The sequence below is a fragment of the Elgaria multicarinata genome, chromosome 8 (genome assembly GCF_023053635.1).
Source record: "Elgaria multicarinata webbii isolate HBS135686 ecotype San Diego chromosome 8, rElgMul1.1.pri, whole genome shotgun sequence".
Lineage (NCBI taxonomy): Eukaryota > Metazoa > Chordata > Lepidosauria > Squamata > Anguidae > Elgaria > Elgaria multicarinata.
The window spans coordinates 13,705,578-13,725,355 of NC_086178.1; the positions used below are offsets into that span (position 1 = coordinate 13,705,578).

At 48.2% G+C, this 19,778-nt stretch overlaps 1 protein-coding gene across 1 annotated transcript; it reads left to right on the forward strand.

The window, feature by feature from the left end:
• Positions 1 to 395: 395 nt before the first annotated feature.
• LOC134402446 (fetuin-B-like) lies at positions 396 to 18,333 on the forward strand. Its single transcript, XM_063131893.1, has 7 exons — positions 396 to 698; positions 2,960 to 3,070; positions 5,378 to 5,465; positions 7,418 to 7,584; positions 11,259 to 11,372; positions 16,437 to 16,526; positions 17,497 to 18,333. The coding sequence occupies exons 1-7, from the start codon at positions 465 to 467 to the stop codon at positions 18,058 to 18,060; spliced, it is 1,368 nt and encodes a 455-aa protein (XP_062987963.1). The 5' UTR covers positions 396 to 464; the 3' UTR covers positions 18,061 to 18,333.
• Positions 18,334 to 19,778: the final 1,445 nt, after the last annotated feature.

A 19,778-nucleotide genomic window follows, 5' to 3' on the forward strand; every position in this document is an offset into this window, starting at 1 on the left:
TACCTCTAAGTCAGTGAATACGGCATTGCAATGTAAATTTCGTTTCCTCCTTCATACTCAGGATTAACCTTATCAAGTGATTTATTACTTATTATAAACTAATTGTTTTCTGTGGAGCTCAAAGACTGTGGCCAACGTTAGTGCTATGTAAAGTAGAACCATTGAAATTAATGAGTCTTAGGTTGGGCTTACATTGGAAACATCCCAAAGTTGTTTTAAAACTAAGAACATGGGCTCAGAGCTGGTCTGTGAATCACACTGTGAACACAGAAGCTTCTAATGATTGACTCAATGTTTGCAATGTATGCATCCAGGTTTAAAGGTGATGGCCAGTGTGCAGAAGAAGAAGAACAAATATTAATGACTCACCCCAAAGTATATAAAGAAACTGAAATGCATTTCAAAAGCCTTCTCTTACAGATGGGCTCCAGATTCTCCCTCTCTGGTCAACAGGCATTTCCAACATGGTCCTTCTAATTTCTTTCCTGATCGGGATGCAGGTACTGGGCTCCTTGGCTGGCCTTCCGCCACTACATCCAGAACGGCCACCATCACCTCTTCCATTCCTTTCCCCACCATGTAATTCTTCTCAAGTAAAGGCCGCTGCCGAGATGGCCCTCAACGAGATCAACGCCCATCGAAGAGAGGGCTACGTGTTTCGTCTCCAGCGAATCTTCGACATCCGTGAACTTCCACAGGTGAGATGACTCCATTGTACTGGCTGAGTTCGCCTCATTTTCATCCATCTTCAAAGCTGTCAAATAAAGGAGACGGGGGCCTAATCTAGATCAAGGCAGGAGCCACAGTATTGCTTTATAGCGGCATTGAAGTGCACTGTCAACTGTTCGGACCCATTGACACATATCAGATACCGCTTTCATAGGTCCTTTCTACACCAGCCATTTTTCCGGGATCATCCCAGGATCATCCCTGTGTGTCCAAATGATCCCAGGATCAGGGAGGGATGATCCCTCCATTTCCCCAGGATAACTGAGACCTCAGTTATCCCGGTTTTACATGAGGTCCCAGGACGATGTGGACGCCCATCCTGGCTTCTTCCGGCTTCCCTGTGAGTAGTGGGGGTGATCAGAGGGAAGGAGCCGAGACAGGGGGAGTCCAGGGCCCTTGGGGGTGGGTTGGGGAGCGAGGTCGGGGCTTTTTTGTCTTGTCTTTAATTTTTGCTGGAGCGCAAGTGTGCTCCAGCTATGGCCCTTTAAAAAAAAATGGCGGCTGTGACAGATGTGATGCCCGTGATAGACATGTGGCTCGTTTAGACTGAGGGTGATGATCCTAGAAGCAGGTAAGTCCAGAATCACCCCCTCTCCCTCCCTCTGCAAGTGTAGACAGGGCCATACTGTTATACCCTGCTTGGTGTAGATGTGTCATGGGCCCCAACAGTTGTCAGTGCACTTCAATACCGCCACAAAGCAGTAGTGTAGATCCTGCAGTGCACTTCAATACCGCTATAAAGCAGTAGTTTGGCTCCTGCCTTTTATATACAGCTTTCATACCACTTTCATAGTGCATTATCCTGCTTGGTGTAGATTAGGCCAGGGAGAGAGATGGCATCCTTTGTTTGTCCTATACACTGAGTAGAAGCTAGGTCTCCTCCAAGGTGGTGGCACAAATAGCTCCCACTTACCCTACATTTCCCAAGTATTCCAGAGTCTACCTAAACATCACCCCAGTTTTACAGAATGAAACCTGCTGGCTGCCTTGCATTCCTAGGATGACACAGAAGCAGCCAATGATTACTCCAATTTCGGAGCTGGGGAACTGAGGGGGAGGAATAGGGATGGGGGAGAGAAAAACTGAAATAGTTCCAGGAAAGCAGAGCTCAGATGAGCGGGTAAGGAAACACTTTACAGCTTAGGCCTCAGCTAGACCTACCTGGTCTAGTGCAATGGAGGGGTGAAGACCTGGTGATATTTTTATCACGAGATCTCCCCCTCTGTTTACACCCAGAGTGCGACGACCTCGGAGGGAGAGGATGTCGCGCCCGCCATTTTGTATTTTTCTTAAAGGAGCAGAGTGCAGGAACACTTGTGCACAAAACGTAAGTTTTTGGGTGGTTTTTTTACAATTTTCACCTCTCCCCCCACCCCACCCCCGATGGGTGCAGAGCTTCTGAGGCGCTCTATGCCCCGTGTGTGGGTCCCGGCTCCTCGCAAGGAACTGCAAGGAACCAGGACAAAATGTGATGCCCACACACACGTTCCACGGTCTCGGGATCATCCCGAGAGGGTGGAAAAAGCAGGCTTGAAGGGGAGGGCGAGATCCCGGGGAAAGGGAGGGATCATACCTCCCTGCTCCCGGGATCCCCTGTGCATCATGTGGACGCACAGAAACGATCCTGGGGATCGCCCCGGGATTTCGCCCCGTCTAGCTATGGCCTTAGAGTCTTTCCACATGGAACGTTCCTTGCGCTACCAGTGAGAAGGCATTGTGCAGCTACTTCATCTTTTCATTCTTAACGGATGATCGGAAGTAAGAGAAATAACACTGTGGGAAAACACAGAAGGATTATGGGTTGAAGACAAAGATGGCTGAAACCCACCACCACTCTTTGAAACCCAATAAATGAGGCAGGGTGACACCAAAAGGGGATTTGATAAATTCCTGGAGGCAAAGGCTATCAATGGCTACTAGCCCTGATGGTTGTGTGCTCTCTCCAGTATTTGAGGCAATAAGCCTGTGTGCACCAGTTGCTGGGGAACATGGGTGGGAGGGTGCTGTTGCACCATGTCCTGCTTGTTCATCCCTGGCTGATGGTTGGTTAGCCACTGTGTGAACAGAGTGCTGGACTGGATGGACCCTTGGTCTGATCCAGCAGGGCACTTCTGATGTTCTTAGTAACTTACTTCCACATAATTTGTTTAGCAGGGTCGGTATCCTGCCAGGCCTTCTCCCATGCTGCTCCCTGTTTGTCCTGCAAAGAGTTTTGTCTTTTCATCTGCAGCAGCCCGGTGGTCCTCTCTTCTATCTCACCTTGGATGTGCTGGAAACTGACTGCCACGTCCTGAGCAGGAAATTGCCGAAAGATTGCGCCTTTAGAAACCCACATGAGGCAGTAAGTGCCCACTTCAGAGAATGTGAGATGCTTTGTTAACCAAGAAGTAAGACTCTAGAATTGTATTCAGATGGGACCCACAGAGGTTCACAACACATTTCAGATTTGAATTCTCGAAGTCATTTACATGAGACCTGTCATCATTTTTCCATGTATAGTCTATGTACATGACTTATGTTGTACAGCACGTACCATTTTAGATGCAGTTATAAACGTATTAATATGCATTGAGCAGGGGGTTGGACTCGATGGCCTTGTAGGCCCCTTCCAACTCTGCTATTCTATGATTCTATGATTCTATATGCATACATAAAATAGCAAATTTGGTAATGGGAAGCGGATGGCAGATACAGTCAAGATGGACAAAACAGCCAATTTCGATTTCTTTCTCTGTTTCATTTCTCCAGCCTTATGTTGAGTTTGTCCTGACATTTGAGAATTTTTATTTAATCGTTTGCATTTCTCCTCGTGCGTACATTTTTGGACAAAGTTTTAGTAAAATACTACAGCCAATTTTACCAATATAATGGATTTCTGATTTTTTTTTTCACTAACACATTGTTTGTATACATTTTTTGATTGAAGAATTCTGCAGCAAAGTGTGAATATCAGAGAATAGCTCTGTTTCACCTTGCATATTGGCTCGGAAGTGAGAAATTAAAATTTCTCCCCTATGCTGAAGTGGCAGCACAAGGAACATGGTAGCCAAAATTAGGGAATATGGGGATGGGGCAGGAGACATACTGCGGAGCATTGGTGGAGAGACATGATCCGTAGCTAAGTGGAAGCGAACCTACTCTGCATGCAGAATGGCCCAGGTTCGATCCCTCTCATCTCCAAGGAGGTCTACGAAGGGATCGTGCCTGAAACCCTCGAGTGATGCTGCCAGGCTAGATGGACCCATGGTCTGACCCAAGGCAGCTTCCCATAATGCTCAGTGTAACAACGCAGGAGAGTTCTCCAGACACAGTTACAAGATGGGGGATACTTGGCTCAGCAATACTACAAACGAGAAGGATCTTGGAATTGTAGATCGCAAGCTGAATATGAGCCAACAGTGCGATATGGCTGCAAGAAAGGCAAGTGCTATTTTGGGCTGCATTAATAGGAGTATAGCTTCCAAATCGTGTGAGGTACTGGTTCCTCTCTATTTGGCCCTGGTTAGGCCTCATCTAGAGTATTGCGTCCAGTTCTGGGCTCCACAATTCAAGAAGGATGCAGATAAGCTGGAGCGTGTTCAGAGGAGGGCAACCAGGATGATCAGGGGTCTGGAAACAAAGCCCTATGAAGAGAGACTGAAAGAACTGGGCATGTTTACCCTGGAGAAGAGAAGATTGAGGGGAGACGTGATAGCACTCTTCAAATACTTAAAAGGATGTCACACAGAGGAGGGCCAGGATCTCTTCTCGATCCTCCCAGAGTGCAGGATACGGAATAACGGGCTCAAGTTAAAGGAAGCCGGATTCCAGCTGGACATCAGGAAAAACTTCCTGACTGTTAGAGCAGTGCGACAGTGGAATCAGTTGCCTGGTGAGATTGTTGGCTCTCCCACACTAGAGGCCTTCAAGAGGCAGCTGGACAGCCATCTGTGGGGGATGCTTTAGGGTGGGTTCCTGCATTGAGCAGGGGGTTGGACTCTATGGCCTTGTGGGCCCCTTCCAACTCTGCTATTCTATGATTCTATGATTCTATGATTTATGGAGGGTTGGTGGAGCTCTATACATTGCTGGTTTTGGCAGTAGCTGCACAGTTTTGGCCATTTCTACACCTGCCTTTTTTCCAGGGATCGTCCTGGAAAACGATTCAAATGACACACAGGGGATCCCGGGAACAGGCCTCCATTTTGCCTCCATTTTCCTGGGATAATCCTTAGGTGTAGAAATGGCCATAGTCTCCTTCCGCCCAGAGAGAGAGAGAGAGAAGGAGAAGAAGGATGGAAAGGGACAGGGGAGTTGGGGGTGGAGGGGGACGAGAAGGATAGATCTCACACAGATATAATAAAAATAAAATAAGTTATGTGATCAGAGGTGATTCTGCATTGCAAATTGGGAGTAAAGGTGAGACCTGAATCTGGAAAAGACAAAGGCCGTTTCTACACCTGCCTTTTTTTCCAGGGATCGTCCTGGGATCATCCCTGTGCATGCAAAAGACACACAGGGAATCCCAGGAGCAGGCAGGGACAATCCCTCCATTTTCCTGGTATAATCTTTAGGTGTAGAAAGGGTGATAGGTCCTGTGTAAGTTACATGCCATTTTTGACAAAACAAATTTCTTCCACAAACAGCAGCTAATTCTCTAATGTCCTAGGTCTATGGGCAGTGCAAAGCCACGTTCCGGATCAGCAGGAATTTGGAGCAGAGTTTTCTGTACAACTACGACTGCATTTTACGCCCACGTATGTATTTCGATACATTTGATTGCAAGAAAACGCATGCATGCACACACAGTTCCATTCCAACAGTAGTTTTAAAGATTTGTGTGTGCAACCTCTTTTTAATTTGGACCTGGACGTGCTGGTCCAAAACGTTAACCATAATCACTCATTTTCATGTGCAAAATGCTCTTGCTCTCGTTTTTGGATTATAGCCATAGCTTGGGAATCAATATTTAGCATGCGCTAGTTGACAAACGCCAGTTGGCCAGTTTAGATTGGTAGATTTGGAAAGGAGAAAACGATCACAATTGCACATGACGACTTTGAAATCGAAATGCATTTAAGTGGGTCAAAACCTGAAATGTATCAAGATTCACATCCGATTTAGGATTTTGGAAATTTTTAAACTGCATCTCATTTTGCAAGCAAGGGTTAAAATGCACATTCTGTTCAATAGTGTGTGTGTGTGTGTGTGTGTGTGTGTGTGTGTGTGTGTGTATTGGGTGGTTTGCTCAGGAGTGGAATTGCAGGGCCACGGAAGATGGTCCTCCTCATCACCCACAATGGCTATTTATAAATACATCAAACATGATATTGACATGTAATTTGGTCCTGAAAAACTTTCACATGTGACATTAAAAGTGCCTAAAGATGACAGTGAGTAACAGAAGGAAAGGGGACCTCTGGCCTGTGGTCCCAATCCAGCCCATGTAGGTGCCCTACATGAACAGTGCTGCCTTTGGGGATTCCTCCATGGAACAAGCCCCATCCCCTGGCGAAATCCCCACTGTCACGTCCAATGAAAGATCTCAGCTTGTGGCATTGGAGGTGGGCAGCGAGGGACTCAGAGGGCACTGTGGAACAGCCCCGTCTGACCCTGTTCAAGCATGGTGTGAAAGGCCTTATGGACTCATCCACATGGTACCTTCTCCTTCAGGGAGGATGCCACACAGGTGAAGCATCCTGGCCAAGCCAGGAGCTGAAGCACTGCACAACCGTCATCTCAGTCAGTGCTCTTCACTGAACACTGGCCTCCCACAATGGGGGAAGCCGGCATGCAGTGAAGCACTTTACTGGCAGGTGTGCCTAGTGGATATACCCAGTGTATCTGCTTGGAAGCAAATGAGACCCAAGGGTATGGCCCTGTCCCCTTATGCCATTCAGTCTGATATGTAGGGGTCACCCAGCCCCACACCCCAACCCAGTGCCCTGGCCTTCATGTTGGGATGTCCGGTGTGGGTCAAACTGGCCCTATTGAGGCTTGACAGAGCTCCCCCGAGCTCCTGGCTTAGCTTGAGGGCGCCCTGCCATCACATGCGGACTCTGCAATTCTCCCTGTCAGCATCCCCAGCAGGGAGAAGGGCAACGTTTACTCACATCAACAAACAGTGGAGGGAGGGGCAGCACTACTGCTCCTTCTTTGCCTGCTGTTGAGTGAGAGAGTTGTGCAGAGCAGACGGCAAAGGCAACAGCGCCGGCAAAAGTCCGTGAGCTGGCCCGATCCAGCACAGGTCCAGCAGGCCGTGTCGCCAAAAGCTTGATGGACTTGACCTCCCAGATGGATTCCTCTGACATCTCTACCCTCATGTAACACCCTTTTTCAATTCTGAGAGTATCAAGAAGTAAGGAAGAGGGCCCCAGCTATGTAGCAGTGCTGTCGCTAAGCAGTTGGGAGCCCAACCCATTCCTCCGATGGGAGATCTCTGTGATCCCCATGTGAAATAGTAGTATAGTTTTAAAATATTATTATTAAAAAGAAATATGGAAGGAGGGCTTCGGTACTTAGGTTTGCCCATCCGTTCAATTGTATTGGCACAAACCCAACACAATTCAGCTTTATTGGCCAAAACATCAATAGCCATGCTGGCTGGGGACAATGGGAGATGTAGTCCAGCACATCTGGCAGGGATTTCATTGGGGAAGGCTGATCTAGTTGACACTGATGTGTTGTTGTTGTTGATTTCCCCAAATAGTTTCTCCTGTAAGCATTACAAGGCTATGCCCTGACTGCCCCGTTCTCGGTGACCCAACTGAAACCAGGTTTCAAGAGGCAGCTGCCGAAAGCCTTGCCAAGTTCAATGCAGTAAGCAACCATCGGCATTATTTCGCCATCCTCAATGTCACCAGAGCACGTTCACAGGTAAGAATGCAGTTAGATAAGAAAAGAAGAAGTGTTTGATGTGGCATCTTGGTTCTTTACGGAATGGGGGAATTCCTGGAAGAGAGACCTCACTGCAGCCTTCCGTAACCTGGTGCCCTCCAGACAGGGGCAATGCTAGGATAGGGCTTATCCCAGCCCCAAGTGTTGCTATCACTCCTCATAGTCTATTATCACGTGGTTGCTTGACAGGCAGAGAGACAGTGAGCGGATAGGCATCAACTGCTGCTCCTCCTTACCTCCTTGTTTGTGCCAGAGTGAGGGACGGGTGAACAAGCAGGTTGCAATCGTGAAGAGGAGGAGCAAAACCAGGGAGACCTTGAGCTTATCTATATGGCTTGTTTACCCTGACCTAAATGCGCATATTCACGTTTCAGGATGCATGATGCAGCCGTCCATTCGTTGTAGCCCCGGGTTTGTCACGCGATAATGCACATATTCGCGTTTGCGATTTACCGCAACTTTGGGATCAACGTCGAAGTTTGCACCGCGTTATGGTTACGTGTCATTGGGGGAGTTAAATCGCATTTTGACATGTGGGTGTAACTTTGAGGGCAGGACAAAGTGATTGGCTGATTTCCCGCATTCCCACCTATCGCGTCCTCTGGCTGCCTCATTCCTTCCTGACGTTTTCATGTTGAATTAAGATGGAGCTTTTAAAATGAAAACAAAGAGGGTGGAATGGGCAGTGAGAGACAGGAGATGTATTCAGTTCCCCGCTCATATCCTTGTCTGCTGCCTCGTTCCTTTCCCCACTCGCTTTTCCTCTTCTATGGGGAACGGGCAGATACAGTTTTTAAAATGAAAGCAAAGAGGGGTGAACGGGCAGCGAGAGAGAGGAGATGTGTTCAGTCCCCCGCTCGCATCCTCCTCTGCTGCCTCGTTCCTTTCCCCACATGCTTTTCCTCCTCAATGAATCTGCGGAGCTCCGTAGATAAAATTTATAGCTTGCCTCGTCTATAATCCATAGCCTCATATGTACGAATGTGCATGTGTGTGCATATGCGCATTAATAACTGCACTATAAAACAATTCAGGAGATAAATCGCTGTTACGCTCTTTACCTAGATTCGGATAAAAGAAAATTCAAGTTCATATTCAATGAGGAGCAATCCTGTTGTTGTATAGACAGGGGCCTTGTCCGTGGGCCCCTGCAACGGTGTGGTCCCTCACTTTATTCAGGCTACATGTGTAGGAGGGAACTGAGGGCTGGGCTCTCTATTATCCATCAACACTCTGCAATCTTTTATGCATTCAAAGTCCTTTGAAGCCCGCGCCAGGATCTCTCTTTGTCCTTTGATAAGAGCCATCAAGGGCGCTGTAAATAACAAAGTTGATCAGAAAGCTGTAAATTGTCCTGCGAGGGGAACCAAATGTTCAGATAAAGAGGAGGATGAGCTCTTCCTGCCTGTGTGATAAGTGGCACAGGTCAAGAGTGTCCCAGTAGTGTGATTGTAGGGTGATTGTAGGGTTCCAGCACAGGATGTGAGGCGTTTGTGCCTTTTGTGTTCTGCTTACGCATTTTCCCTTGGGGAAACAGGAGATTTAGATTTCTTTATCAGGAGGAATCCTTCCTGAGTAAGTAGTGATTAAAGCCAGTGTTGGGCCACAATCAGAAGACCTGTGGGCTGAGGCTCATGAAGCAGAAGGAAGCTCTGCCAGAAGGTCTTTGGAATTTGTAGGTGGTGCTCAGGTGCTCAGGAGAACCCCCATATAAAAAAAGAGGAAGCATTCTGGGAACATTCTGCTTGATCCCAGCCCAAGGAGGAGCTGCAGGCAAAAATTCTCAGATGTAGTCTCTGGGTGCAATAATTCTTGCATCCTTGTAGGGGGCAGAGCAGAGCCCCCAACATCAAAACCTGTACCTGGACACATAAATACTTTTGGGTCGCCCTGTAATGCTGACTACCTTGTCCAGGGTGCTTCTGGGCCAGCCCTGGGCCCAACTGTGTCTACCCTTGACGCTGAGCCCGGTGGTTGCTGATGCAACTCACCAGACATTTTCTCTGTGCTATAGTCTACATCAGCCTTCCTCAACCTGGGGCGCTCCAGATGTGTTGGACTACAACTCCCAGAATGCCCCAGCCAGCTGGGGCATTCTGGGAGATGCAGTCCAACACATCTGGAGCGCCCCAGGTTGAGGAAGGCTGGTCTACATGAATCTGGCCTAGTGTGTGTCCACTTACATATCTCCCCAAACCAGAAAACACACCTCTAAATAAATTTGCATATCGTTTGCAAATGCTAAAATGTAGGCATACGGAAATTTAGAATTAATAACTATAACTTAAAGAGAAACAAATCCATCTCACCCCCATGGGAAAGGTCGTGACAAAGTGACCTCTGTGCTCATTCTGCAGTCCAGAGATGCTAACTATTGATGAGCAATTTCAGCCTCTGTCCCGCTCTGGTGAGAGCGGGAAAGATGTCCTCCCTATGGAGGGACTTCATTGTCTAGCTGAGAGTCAGTTTTGAGATGGACAAGCGGGTAAGATTCCAAAAACGCATTTATTTGATGCAATTTGCTTCAGGCGCATACAAGCAAGGTAGTATGAGCGCTGCTCTGTGGTTACAGCAGTTATTTTACACACATTAGATCTTTCAAGGCCCACATCTTGTTGCTACGTTTCATGGTGGTGTGCCAAGCTTTCTCAGTAGAAAATGATACTTCTAGCTTTTGCAACTGGAAAATTCCACTCAACCCTCAACTTTGGGTGGTTGTTGTAGTTCTTACTAGTTATGCACTTTGCACTTCCTTTATCTAAGCTAGTGCAAGATTTGTTTCTCAGAGGTTATAGCTGGCTGACGTCTGTGGGCATGGCTAGACGAGGGGGGTGGAGGGGGGTGATCTTGTGATATGATGATCACGAGATCCCCCACCTCAGTCTATACATGGCACACAACATCCTGGGAGGAAGAGAATGTGGCGCCCGCCATTTTTGTTTTTTAATCGGAGAAGAGCGCAAGAGCGCTCCTGCACAAAAGTGAGTATTTTTTTTTAAAAAAACTCCCACTTCCCCCACCCCACCCTCGATGGACACAGAGTTCCTGAGGAGCTCAGTGGCCCATATCTGCTTCCCGGCTCCTCACGGTTACTCGCGAGGAGCCAGGACAAAAACGGGATGCCCGGCCACACCTCCCGCGGTCTCGGGATCACCCCAAGACCGTGGGAAAAACGTAATTAAAGGGTAGGGCGATATCCCGGGCCAAGGGAGGGATGATCCCTCCCTGCCCCCAGGATCCCCTGTGCGTCATGTGGACGCACAGGGATGATCCCAAGGTGATCTCCAGGAAATTCCCAGGTCTAGACATGCCCTGTGTAGTTCAAGGACTTAGTAAAATTTCACACACCCCTTCTTGTGGGTCTTTATCTTTAAAATGGACTAGCACTGGACAGCCCTAGGAGATGCCTTCCAATAAATGACTGCCCTCTGTAAACTAACACACACACACACGGCCACTGAAACCTGTCCTTAAGCGTTCACTCTGCCTACTTCTCCTCTCCCTTAAAGTACTTGCCCCCTCCCCTTAACGTATTTTCCCAGAAAAGTAATTTAACAAAACGCATTCATCCCTGCATTTCAAGCTATTTTCTTCCTGGTGCCTCTTACAGATAAAACTAACTCTCTCACCTCTTGTATGTACCTTTTCCACAGTGGGTCGTTGGTCCTCAAAGCTTGGTGGAATTTACTCTCCAGGAGACCTCCTGTCCCAAAAACAAGTCTGTGCCTGATCTCTCCAAATGCCCACTCCTCCCACCTAAAACCGCAGTGAGTATCTGTTTATCTCAGGGCATCATCAGACAAGTGTTTTATTTCACAATCGTTACTGGGTACTCACAGATTTTTGTGGGTCCCTCTCACAACGTCGTCAGCCTCCTGCATGCCTCCCTCCCCTTTTAACCTTCTTGGTGAAACAAAACAAGTCCCCGGTAAGTCTGTATTACTTTTAAAGACGGAAGTTGTCGCTATCTCCGGCTGTGTGCAGGAGAATCAGCACTATAAAGATGCCCCCTGAATGGGCCACGTGAACTTTTTTACTTCCTCTCCCTGAGAGAAAGAGGAAGTATCAAGAAACCAAAGAGGTGGAGAAGCAACAGGAGGCAAGCGTGATTTCCCCCCGTCTGGTGGCGCTCAGAGGCAGGAAATCAGCTTTGTAGAAACCTGCCATTTTTGCATCATTTTATTTATTTATTTATTTATTTATTTATTGCATTTCTATACCGCCCAATAGCTGAAGCTCTCTGGGCGGTTCACAAAATTAAGACAATTCAAGTACAAAACAACAGTATAAAACCGTAATATAAAATACAATATAAAAGCACAACCAAGATAAAAACAGTAGCAATGCAAAAATACAGATTTAAAATACAAATTTAAAACAGCAAGTTCAAATTAATTTATAGACTGTTAAAACAATGGGAGAATAAAAAGGTCTTCACCTGGTGTCTAAAAGCATATAACGTATGTGCCAAGCGAACCTCCTTAGGGAGCTCATTCCACAGCCGGGGTGCCACACCATAGAAGGCCCTCCTCCTGGTAGCCACCTGCCCCACTTCCTTTGGCAGGAGCTCGCGAAGAAGTACCCCTGAGGATGACATATGGGAGGTACATATGGGAGGAGGCGTTCCTTCAAATAACCTGGCCGCAAACCGTTTAGGGCTTTAAATGTCAATACCAGCACTTTGAATCGGCCCCGAATCTGGACTGGCAGCCAATGAAGCTGGAAAAGGACTGGCGTGATGTGGTCTCGTCAGCCAGTCCCTGTTAGTAAATGGGCTGCCCTGTTTGGTACCAGTTGAAGTTTCCGGACCGTTTTCAAAGGCAGCCCCACGTATAACGCATTGCAGTAATCCAAACGAGAGGTTATCAGAGTATGGATAACTGTAGCTAGGCTATCTCTGTCCAGATAAGGGCACAGTTGGTATATCAACCTAAGCTGATAAAAGGTGCTCTTTGCCACTGAGTTCACCTGTGCCTCAAGTGACAGTTCTGGATCCAAGAGCACCCCCAAACTGTGGACCCGATCCTTTAGGGAGAGTGCAACCCCGTCCAGGACAGGGCAAACATCACCTCGCTGGACAGATGAACCACCCACTAACAGTACCTCCGTCTTGTCTGGATTGAGTCTCAGGGTCTTGCTAGACCTACCAGTTAATGCGGAGAGGAGAAGGAGTGAGGCCGCGCTGCAGCTAGCGCGGGCCATCACCCTTTTCTACACGAAAGACGAGACGGGAAAAGGAAAGCCCTGTCACGTCCTGCGTTTCAAAAAAAACTTAAAGGGCCATGTGCGCAGGAGCGCACCAACGAAAGAGTAAGTCCTTGTTTTTTTAAAAAACAGTTCCCTTCTCCCCCTGCCCCCAATTTCCCCCAATGTATGATGCCCCCCCGCTCGCCCCCTCGCTCACCCATCTGTCCGCTCACCCCCCCACTCACCCCCTCACTTGCTCACCCGCTCACTCGCCCGTCCACCCCCCGCTCGCCATGTGTACCCCCCACTTGCCATGTCCACCCCTGCTTGCCATGTCCACTCCCCCGCTTGCCATGTCCACCCACCGCTCACCTGTCCACCCCCCTCACTCGCTCACCCACTCGCCATGTCCGATGCCCCCTCCACCCACCCTGTCCGTGATCTCGCCCCTCGCAGCCCGATGGGCACCGCGCTGTGCCCAGTGCGTGGCTTCTCGTGACTACTCGCGAGTAAGTGAGCAGCCGGGAAAAGCCACAGAACTAACTAGACCTTCCACAGCCCCGGGCTCAGCCATAAGCGGATCCGGTTATCCCGGGTCAAGGGAGGGTTTAGCCCAGCTCCACCGTCTGCACGCACAGCAGGGAGCCCGGGCCTCGCACCAGGCTAAACCCTCATCTAGCAACAGCCTCAGTTTGTTAGCCCTCATCCAGTCCATTACCATGCCCAGGCACTGGTTCAGAACAGCCATTTCTTCTCCGAGGACATTTCTTCTCCAAGGACATGTTCCTCTGGCTGGTTTGACACCACATATGTTCTTTGGGAATTCCACGGCTCTCCCCGCACTCCCAATTGCACCAAATGAGCATATCTACACTTCAAAGAAATATCAGTATTATACCACTTCAACTTATGTGGACTGTAGTTTTGCAAAGGTCCCTGTTGGCCTTCACCCTGATACAACTACAAGTCCCAGGTTTGCAGAGGAAGAACTGGCTGTTTACAAAGCAGTCCTACAGAGCTTTGTGGGAAAATCCAAATGAAAACGATGTGGGCTTGCAGCAGCAAGACAAAATTGAGTGGGATTTGTTCCGGGATTTGGTTGGGTTTCAATGATTTCTCTCCCTTTCCAACCAATGGGACTGGAATTCTGCATGGTACCTCCAGGGCTGGGGCACACCCCTCCCTTGATGTGCCCTATTTTGAAAGCACTAGGGAGGAAACCACAGGAGATGCCCCTAGATAAAGGAAGAGCCTTGTGTGGTGCAGAGTGGTAAAGCAGCAGTTTCTGCAGCTGAAACTCTCCCCACGGCCTGAGTTCAATCTCAGCAGAAGCTGGTTTCAGGCAGCCGGCTCAGGTCGACTCAGCCTTCCATCCTCCCGAGGTCGGTAAAATGAGTACCCAGTTAGCTGGGGGAAAGGTAATAATGGCCGGGGAAGGCAACGGCAAACCACCCCGCTCTAAGGCCTGCCAAGAAAACGTCAGCGAAAGCTGGCGTCCCTCCAAGAATCAGTAATGACTCAGTGCTTGCACGAGAGGTTCCTTTCCTTTCCTTCCTTCAAAAGGAAACAGATTGTGGTAATGCCAAGGATGCCCCCATCCAAGTTCAGATTTGCCCCTCTGGAAAGAGGAAGCTGGAAAAAGTGCAGAAAGGGGCAACAAAAATGATCAAGGGGCTGGAGCATCTCCCCTATGAGGGAAGGTTACATCAACTGGGATTGTTTAGCTTGGAGAAGAGGAGGCTAAGGGGAGACATGATAGAGGGGTACAAAATTATGCATGGTGTGGAGAATGTGGATGGGGAGACATTTTTCTCCCTTTTCCATAATATTAGAACCCAAAGGGGTCATCCCATGAAGCTGATTGCTGAGAGATTCAGGACAGATAAAAGGAAGGACTTCTTCACACTGCTCATAGTTGAATTATGGAATTCACTACCACAAGATGTAGTGATGGTCATTTCTGTAGAAGGCTATCAATGGCTACTAGATTTATTTATTTATTTATTTATTTATTTATTTATTTATTTAAAATATTTATATCCCGCCCTATATCACTAAGATCTCAGGGCGGCCTACAGATAAAAACATACAGTATAAAACAATAAATATACACAGTTAAAAACAAATTAAACCATGATCCAAGTTAAAACAGTATATAATTTAAAAGCAATAGATACAGTTAAAACAGTTAAAACAATGTGCCAGTGAGTTTAACCATCAAAGGCTTTATTAAAAAGCCATGTTTTTACTTGGCATCGAAATGAAATCAATGTTGGTGCCAGTTGGCCCTCCAAGGGGAGGGCATTCCACAGTCGGGGTGCCACCACAGAAAAAGCCCTCTCCCTTGTCCCATCATAACGTATAAGTTGCATTGGTGGGATGCGGAGAAGGGCTCCTCCAACAGATCTAAGGTCTCGGGTAGGCATGTATAAGGAGAGGCGCTCTCTCAAGTATCGAGGTCCCAAGCCGTTTAGGGCTTTAAACGTCATTACCAGCACCTTGAATTCCGACCGGAAGCGTATAGGCAGCCAGTGCAGTTCCTTTAAGACCGCTGTTATGTGGGCTCTATAAGATGTATCCGCCAGCAGTCTAGCTGCTGCATTTTGCACTAGCTGCAACTTCCGCATCATCTTCAAGGGCAGCCCCACGTAGAGTGCATTGCAGTAGTCTAATCGGGAAGTTACCAGTGCATGCACTACTGTGGCTAGGTTGTCCTTGTCAAGGAAAGGCCGTAGCTAGTGGAGCAGCCGAAGTTGACCCCAAGTACTCCGTGCCACAGAATCCACCTGGGCCTCCAGTGACAATGATGGATCTAGGAGTACTCCCAAGCTACGTACCTGCTCCTTCAGAGGGAGATCCACCTCATCCAGAACAGGTCGCTTACCCAATTCCCAGACTCGGGAACCACCAATCCACAGAGCTTCCGTCTTATCAGGATTCAGCTTCAGTTTATTGGCCCTCATCCAGCCCATTACAGCCTCCAGGCACTGGTCCAGCTCCTTCATAGCCCCTGCTGACTCCGACGACAAGGAGGAGTAGAGCTGAGTATCATCAGCATACTGATGGCACCCAACCCCAAAACTAGTTGTGATGGCTATGGGCTACCATCAGTATCAAAAGCAGTAAGCCTATATTATACCAGTTGCTAGGGAACAAGGGTGGGAGGGTGATGTTGCACCATGTCCTGCTTGTGGATTCCTGGTCAACAGCTGGTTACCCACGGTGTGAACAGAGTGCTGGACAGGATGGACCCTTGGTCTGATGCAGCATGACCCTTCTTATGTTCTCTGACAGTAGCCTTCCCTCCCCACTATCAGAGGGGCGTGTCTGAACTGTCCTATGGCCCCTCCCAGAGACCACAGGACTGCAGCTTTGAGTCTCTAGCATGGATGTGTCTAAAGAATTCAACACTGCTGCACATTCAAGCTCAACTGAGAGCTGTTTCTGGAAGAGGAGATGGCATAAAACAAATTGGAGAAGAAGGAAAATGAGCCTTTGACGGAGAACATCCAAAGGGTCACACCCACTGCTGTGACCTCTAAGATAATTGTCCTTGGTCTTTTTAAATATTTGAATTAGCATCCAGGCTACCTTGAAATGGATTATTCATATGCTGTACTGACAAAGGTCTCTTTTCCCCTTAGGAGACAGGTCTATGCAGAGGGTCCGTGGTAGACAGTCAGATTGAACATCGGAAGTTTGTCAATATAAAATGTGATTTCTTCGGCCCATGGGTATGTCACTCAATCAGACATTATTTACAGAAAATATTAACCCATACAAACATTCTTAGTTTATTTCTTTTAATGCATTCATTCACCTTCTGCCATTGGCTCATAGGGTGATTCACAGTAAAATAACTAAAAAAAAAAAAACCAGAATGCAAATTGACATTTCAGAAACTTCCAATATATCCAGCAATAGAAAGAAGCAGAAGGTTAAATGTGTTTTAAAAAAATCATGTTTAAAGGCCTATGAAATGAAAGTAAGGACAGAAAGAAAGAAAGATCCACTAGTCAAAGCAGAAGCAGAACCACCAAATTCCCGTGTCTCTAAATTTAAACATGGAGAGTCTATGCTGAAGGTTAGGTTGGCTCATGGCTTTTGTCCAGGCACTGCTTATACAGCAAGGTGCCCGAAGCAGCTTCTCTGCCAAAAACAGGCCTGAAGATGGAGTGAAATAAGTCCAGGTAATGGGTCCAGATGGGATGGTCCAGGGCTAGAAAAGAATCTTGCCTGAAAACATGGAGAGCTGTTTCTGTAGGTCACTGTCAACAACACTGGGCTAGATGAACCCATGATCTGACTCACAGTGAGGCAGCTTCCTGTGTTCCTTTAAGAACTGGTGGGACACCAGCAAAGGCCAAATCCACATGTGCATCTGACATGCTAAGTTCAGCAACAGCCATATTGCATGGAAATGGCTTCCCTTCACTGTTTGCCCCTCAGTTCACTCTGATCTTGGGGTACATTTTATACCTATTCCTGTGCCAGTTCTCTGCTTGTTGGATGGGTTATTGGACTTGTTCATCTTGAAGAGAAGTTTAAATGTTAGAAGTTGCATGCTATCTACAACTGGTTGCCATGATGTGCATAGCAGGGGAAAGCATCCACCAGAAGTAGGAATAGTCAAGTCCTCTGGTACTCAAGCATCCCATTGGTTACAACCCCTAAGGAGATCTTCCTTGCGTTTTGTCCTATTAGGCAACTGACATCACTGAGAATTCACATTCTGGACCTGAACCTGGGCAGGATAGAGACCACCAAGATGGGGAAAGCCATGAAGATGATCGTGGCCATCACCAAAGAGGGAAGGGACGACACCGTCACCATCACCACCCCCACCATCAGCACAAACATCATAACAAACATCATGGCAATCAGTCATATGAGCATGAAGGATCACAGCGTCAGCATCCTGACACCTCTCAAACCTTACCAGAGCTGGAAAAAACAGTGGGCCAAGTGACCATTCTTCCTCCATCGAATACTCATGTATCACTCCACTCCTTACCCCAAATTGGAGGAGAACAATTGCATGGGAAACCCGTTCGCCCTCAAGTGCAGGAGCCGAGCACCAACCCCATTCTGGCAGGGGGCAGGCCAGTGGGGAGACCAAGCTTGACCACACCAGCTAGGCCAAGTATTCCTCCATTCCCTACTGGGTTTTCAGAATCAGATACCTGTCCAGGAGAGAGCTCAATACATATCCTCGGCCTTGAGTTGCCCAATAGGCCTGGCGTAAAATCACCTTCTCAAACTGAGTAATGGAGAACTCTGAGAGGCTAGTCAATATGAGGCACAACATCGCCTCTGCATGAGGGAGGCTTTTAGAAAAGGAAAGATAGGCCAGAGGCCAAATGCTGAGAGATGCTTCTTCCCCCTTCCAAAACAATTTCACGACAGCTAAAGCGCTCTTTCCTCCTTCTTTTTCCTCATTGACTTGTTCATCCCAGATATATACTTTGTGATGTGAGAATAACAACTATTTTTCTGTGCTGGAAATAATTTTACAAAATACTTAATAAAAGAGCAATGTGACATCATTGGGGGTTTTTCCGGGTGGCTATTTCAGAAACGAGGGAGTGGGAATCCTTTTTCGCTTTAAAACGAAGCGTGTCTCTAGCCCTTAGGGCTGCAGGAAGACCTGCAAATATGTGTGGAGCAGTTTTGGCTCAGGAAACCAGGAGGCTCTGTAGGCCACTGTCGTGTAGAATGAGAAGTCCCATCTCTGGCCAGGAAAGACACTCTGCTAACTGAACTACCAACATTTTCTCCACTCCCAGAGGCCTTAGCTAGACCTAAGGTTTATCCCGAGATCGTCCTGGGGTCATCCCTGTTCATGTAAATGACACACAGGGCCTTGCTAGACGAGGCTTTAGCCTGGTGCGAGCCCTGGGTTCACCCCTGTGCATCCAGATGATGCACAGGGTATCCCGGGCTCAGGCAGGGGTGAACCCTTCCTGGGCCCAGGGTAACCGGCACCGCTTCTGGACCGGTTTTTCCTGCGGTCTCCACACGCGTGTAGCCAGGTCCACCGCTTTTCCTGGCTAATGCATTTACTCCCGAGTAGCCGGGAAAAGCGGCGGACGGGCCGCAGTGCTCCACAGGAGCACTGCAGCCATTAGGATTACAGTGGGGACATGGGGTGGGTGGGAATCGCAGCCTACGGGACATGGAGGGGTGGGAAATGGAGGCCCTGGGGAGATCGTGGGCAGGAAACGGAGGCCATGGGGAGATCCGGGGGAATCGCGGCCCAGGGGAGATCAGGGGAATAACAACCCAGGGGACATCGAGGGGGGATCGCAGCCCAGGGGACATTGGGGGGGCATCGGACATCTCAGGCAGGCGGGAGGGATCGCGGCCGGGGGGGAATCAGGGGCAGGGGGAGCGGGGAACTCTTTAAAAAAAGAAGAAAAAAAAGAACCTACCTTCATCATTGGTGTGCTCCTGTGCACATGGCCCCTTTAATATAGAAAATAAAATGGCCGACACAATGGGGCTTTTCTTTACCCCATTGCGTTGACGTGTAGACTGGGGCGACAGCCCCGCTAACTGCAGCACGGGCTCGCCCCTCCTCCTGACCGGACTTTCAGGTAGGTCTAGCAAAGGCCACAGGATATCCCAGGAGCAGGCAGGGATGACCCCGGGATAAACCTTTGGTCTAGCTAAGGCCAAAGCCTTAGGCCGTTTCCACACTTGCCTTTTTTCCAGGGATCATCCCGGGATCATCCCTGTGCATGTAAAGGACACACAGGGGATCCCGGGATCAGGCAGGGACGATCCCTCCATTTTCCTGGGGTAATCCTTAGGTGTAGAAAGGGCCTTACACTTTAAAGCCAGGAGTGAGGGAAAGCAGACACTTTATTTTAAGCACTTGAATTGGGTTCTCAAACAAAGATTGAGTGTTTTTTGATTGGCTAACCCAGTGGTGAAAAGCTCTCCCAGTTTCCGGGCAAACAAGAAATGCTTTTGTATTCTACTGC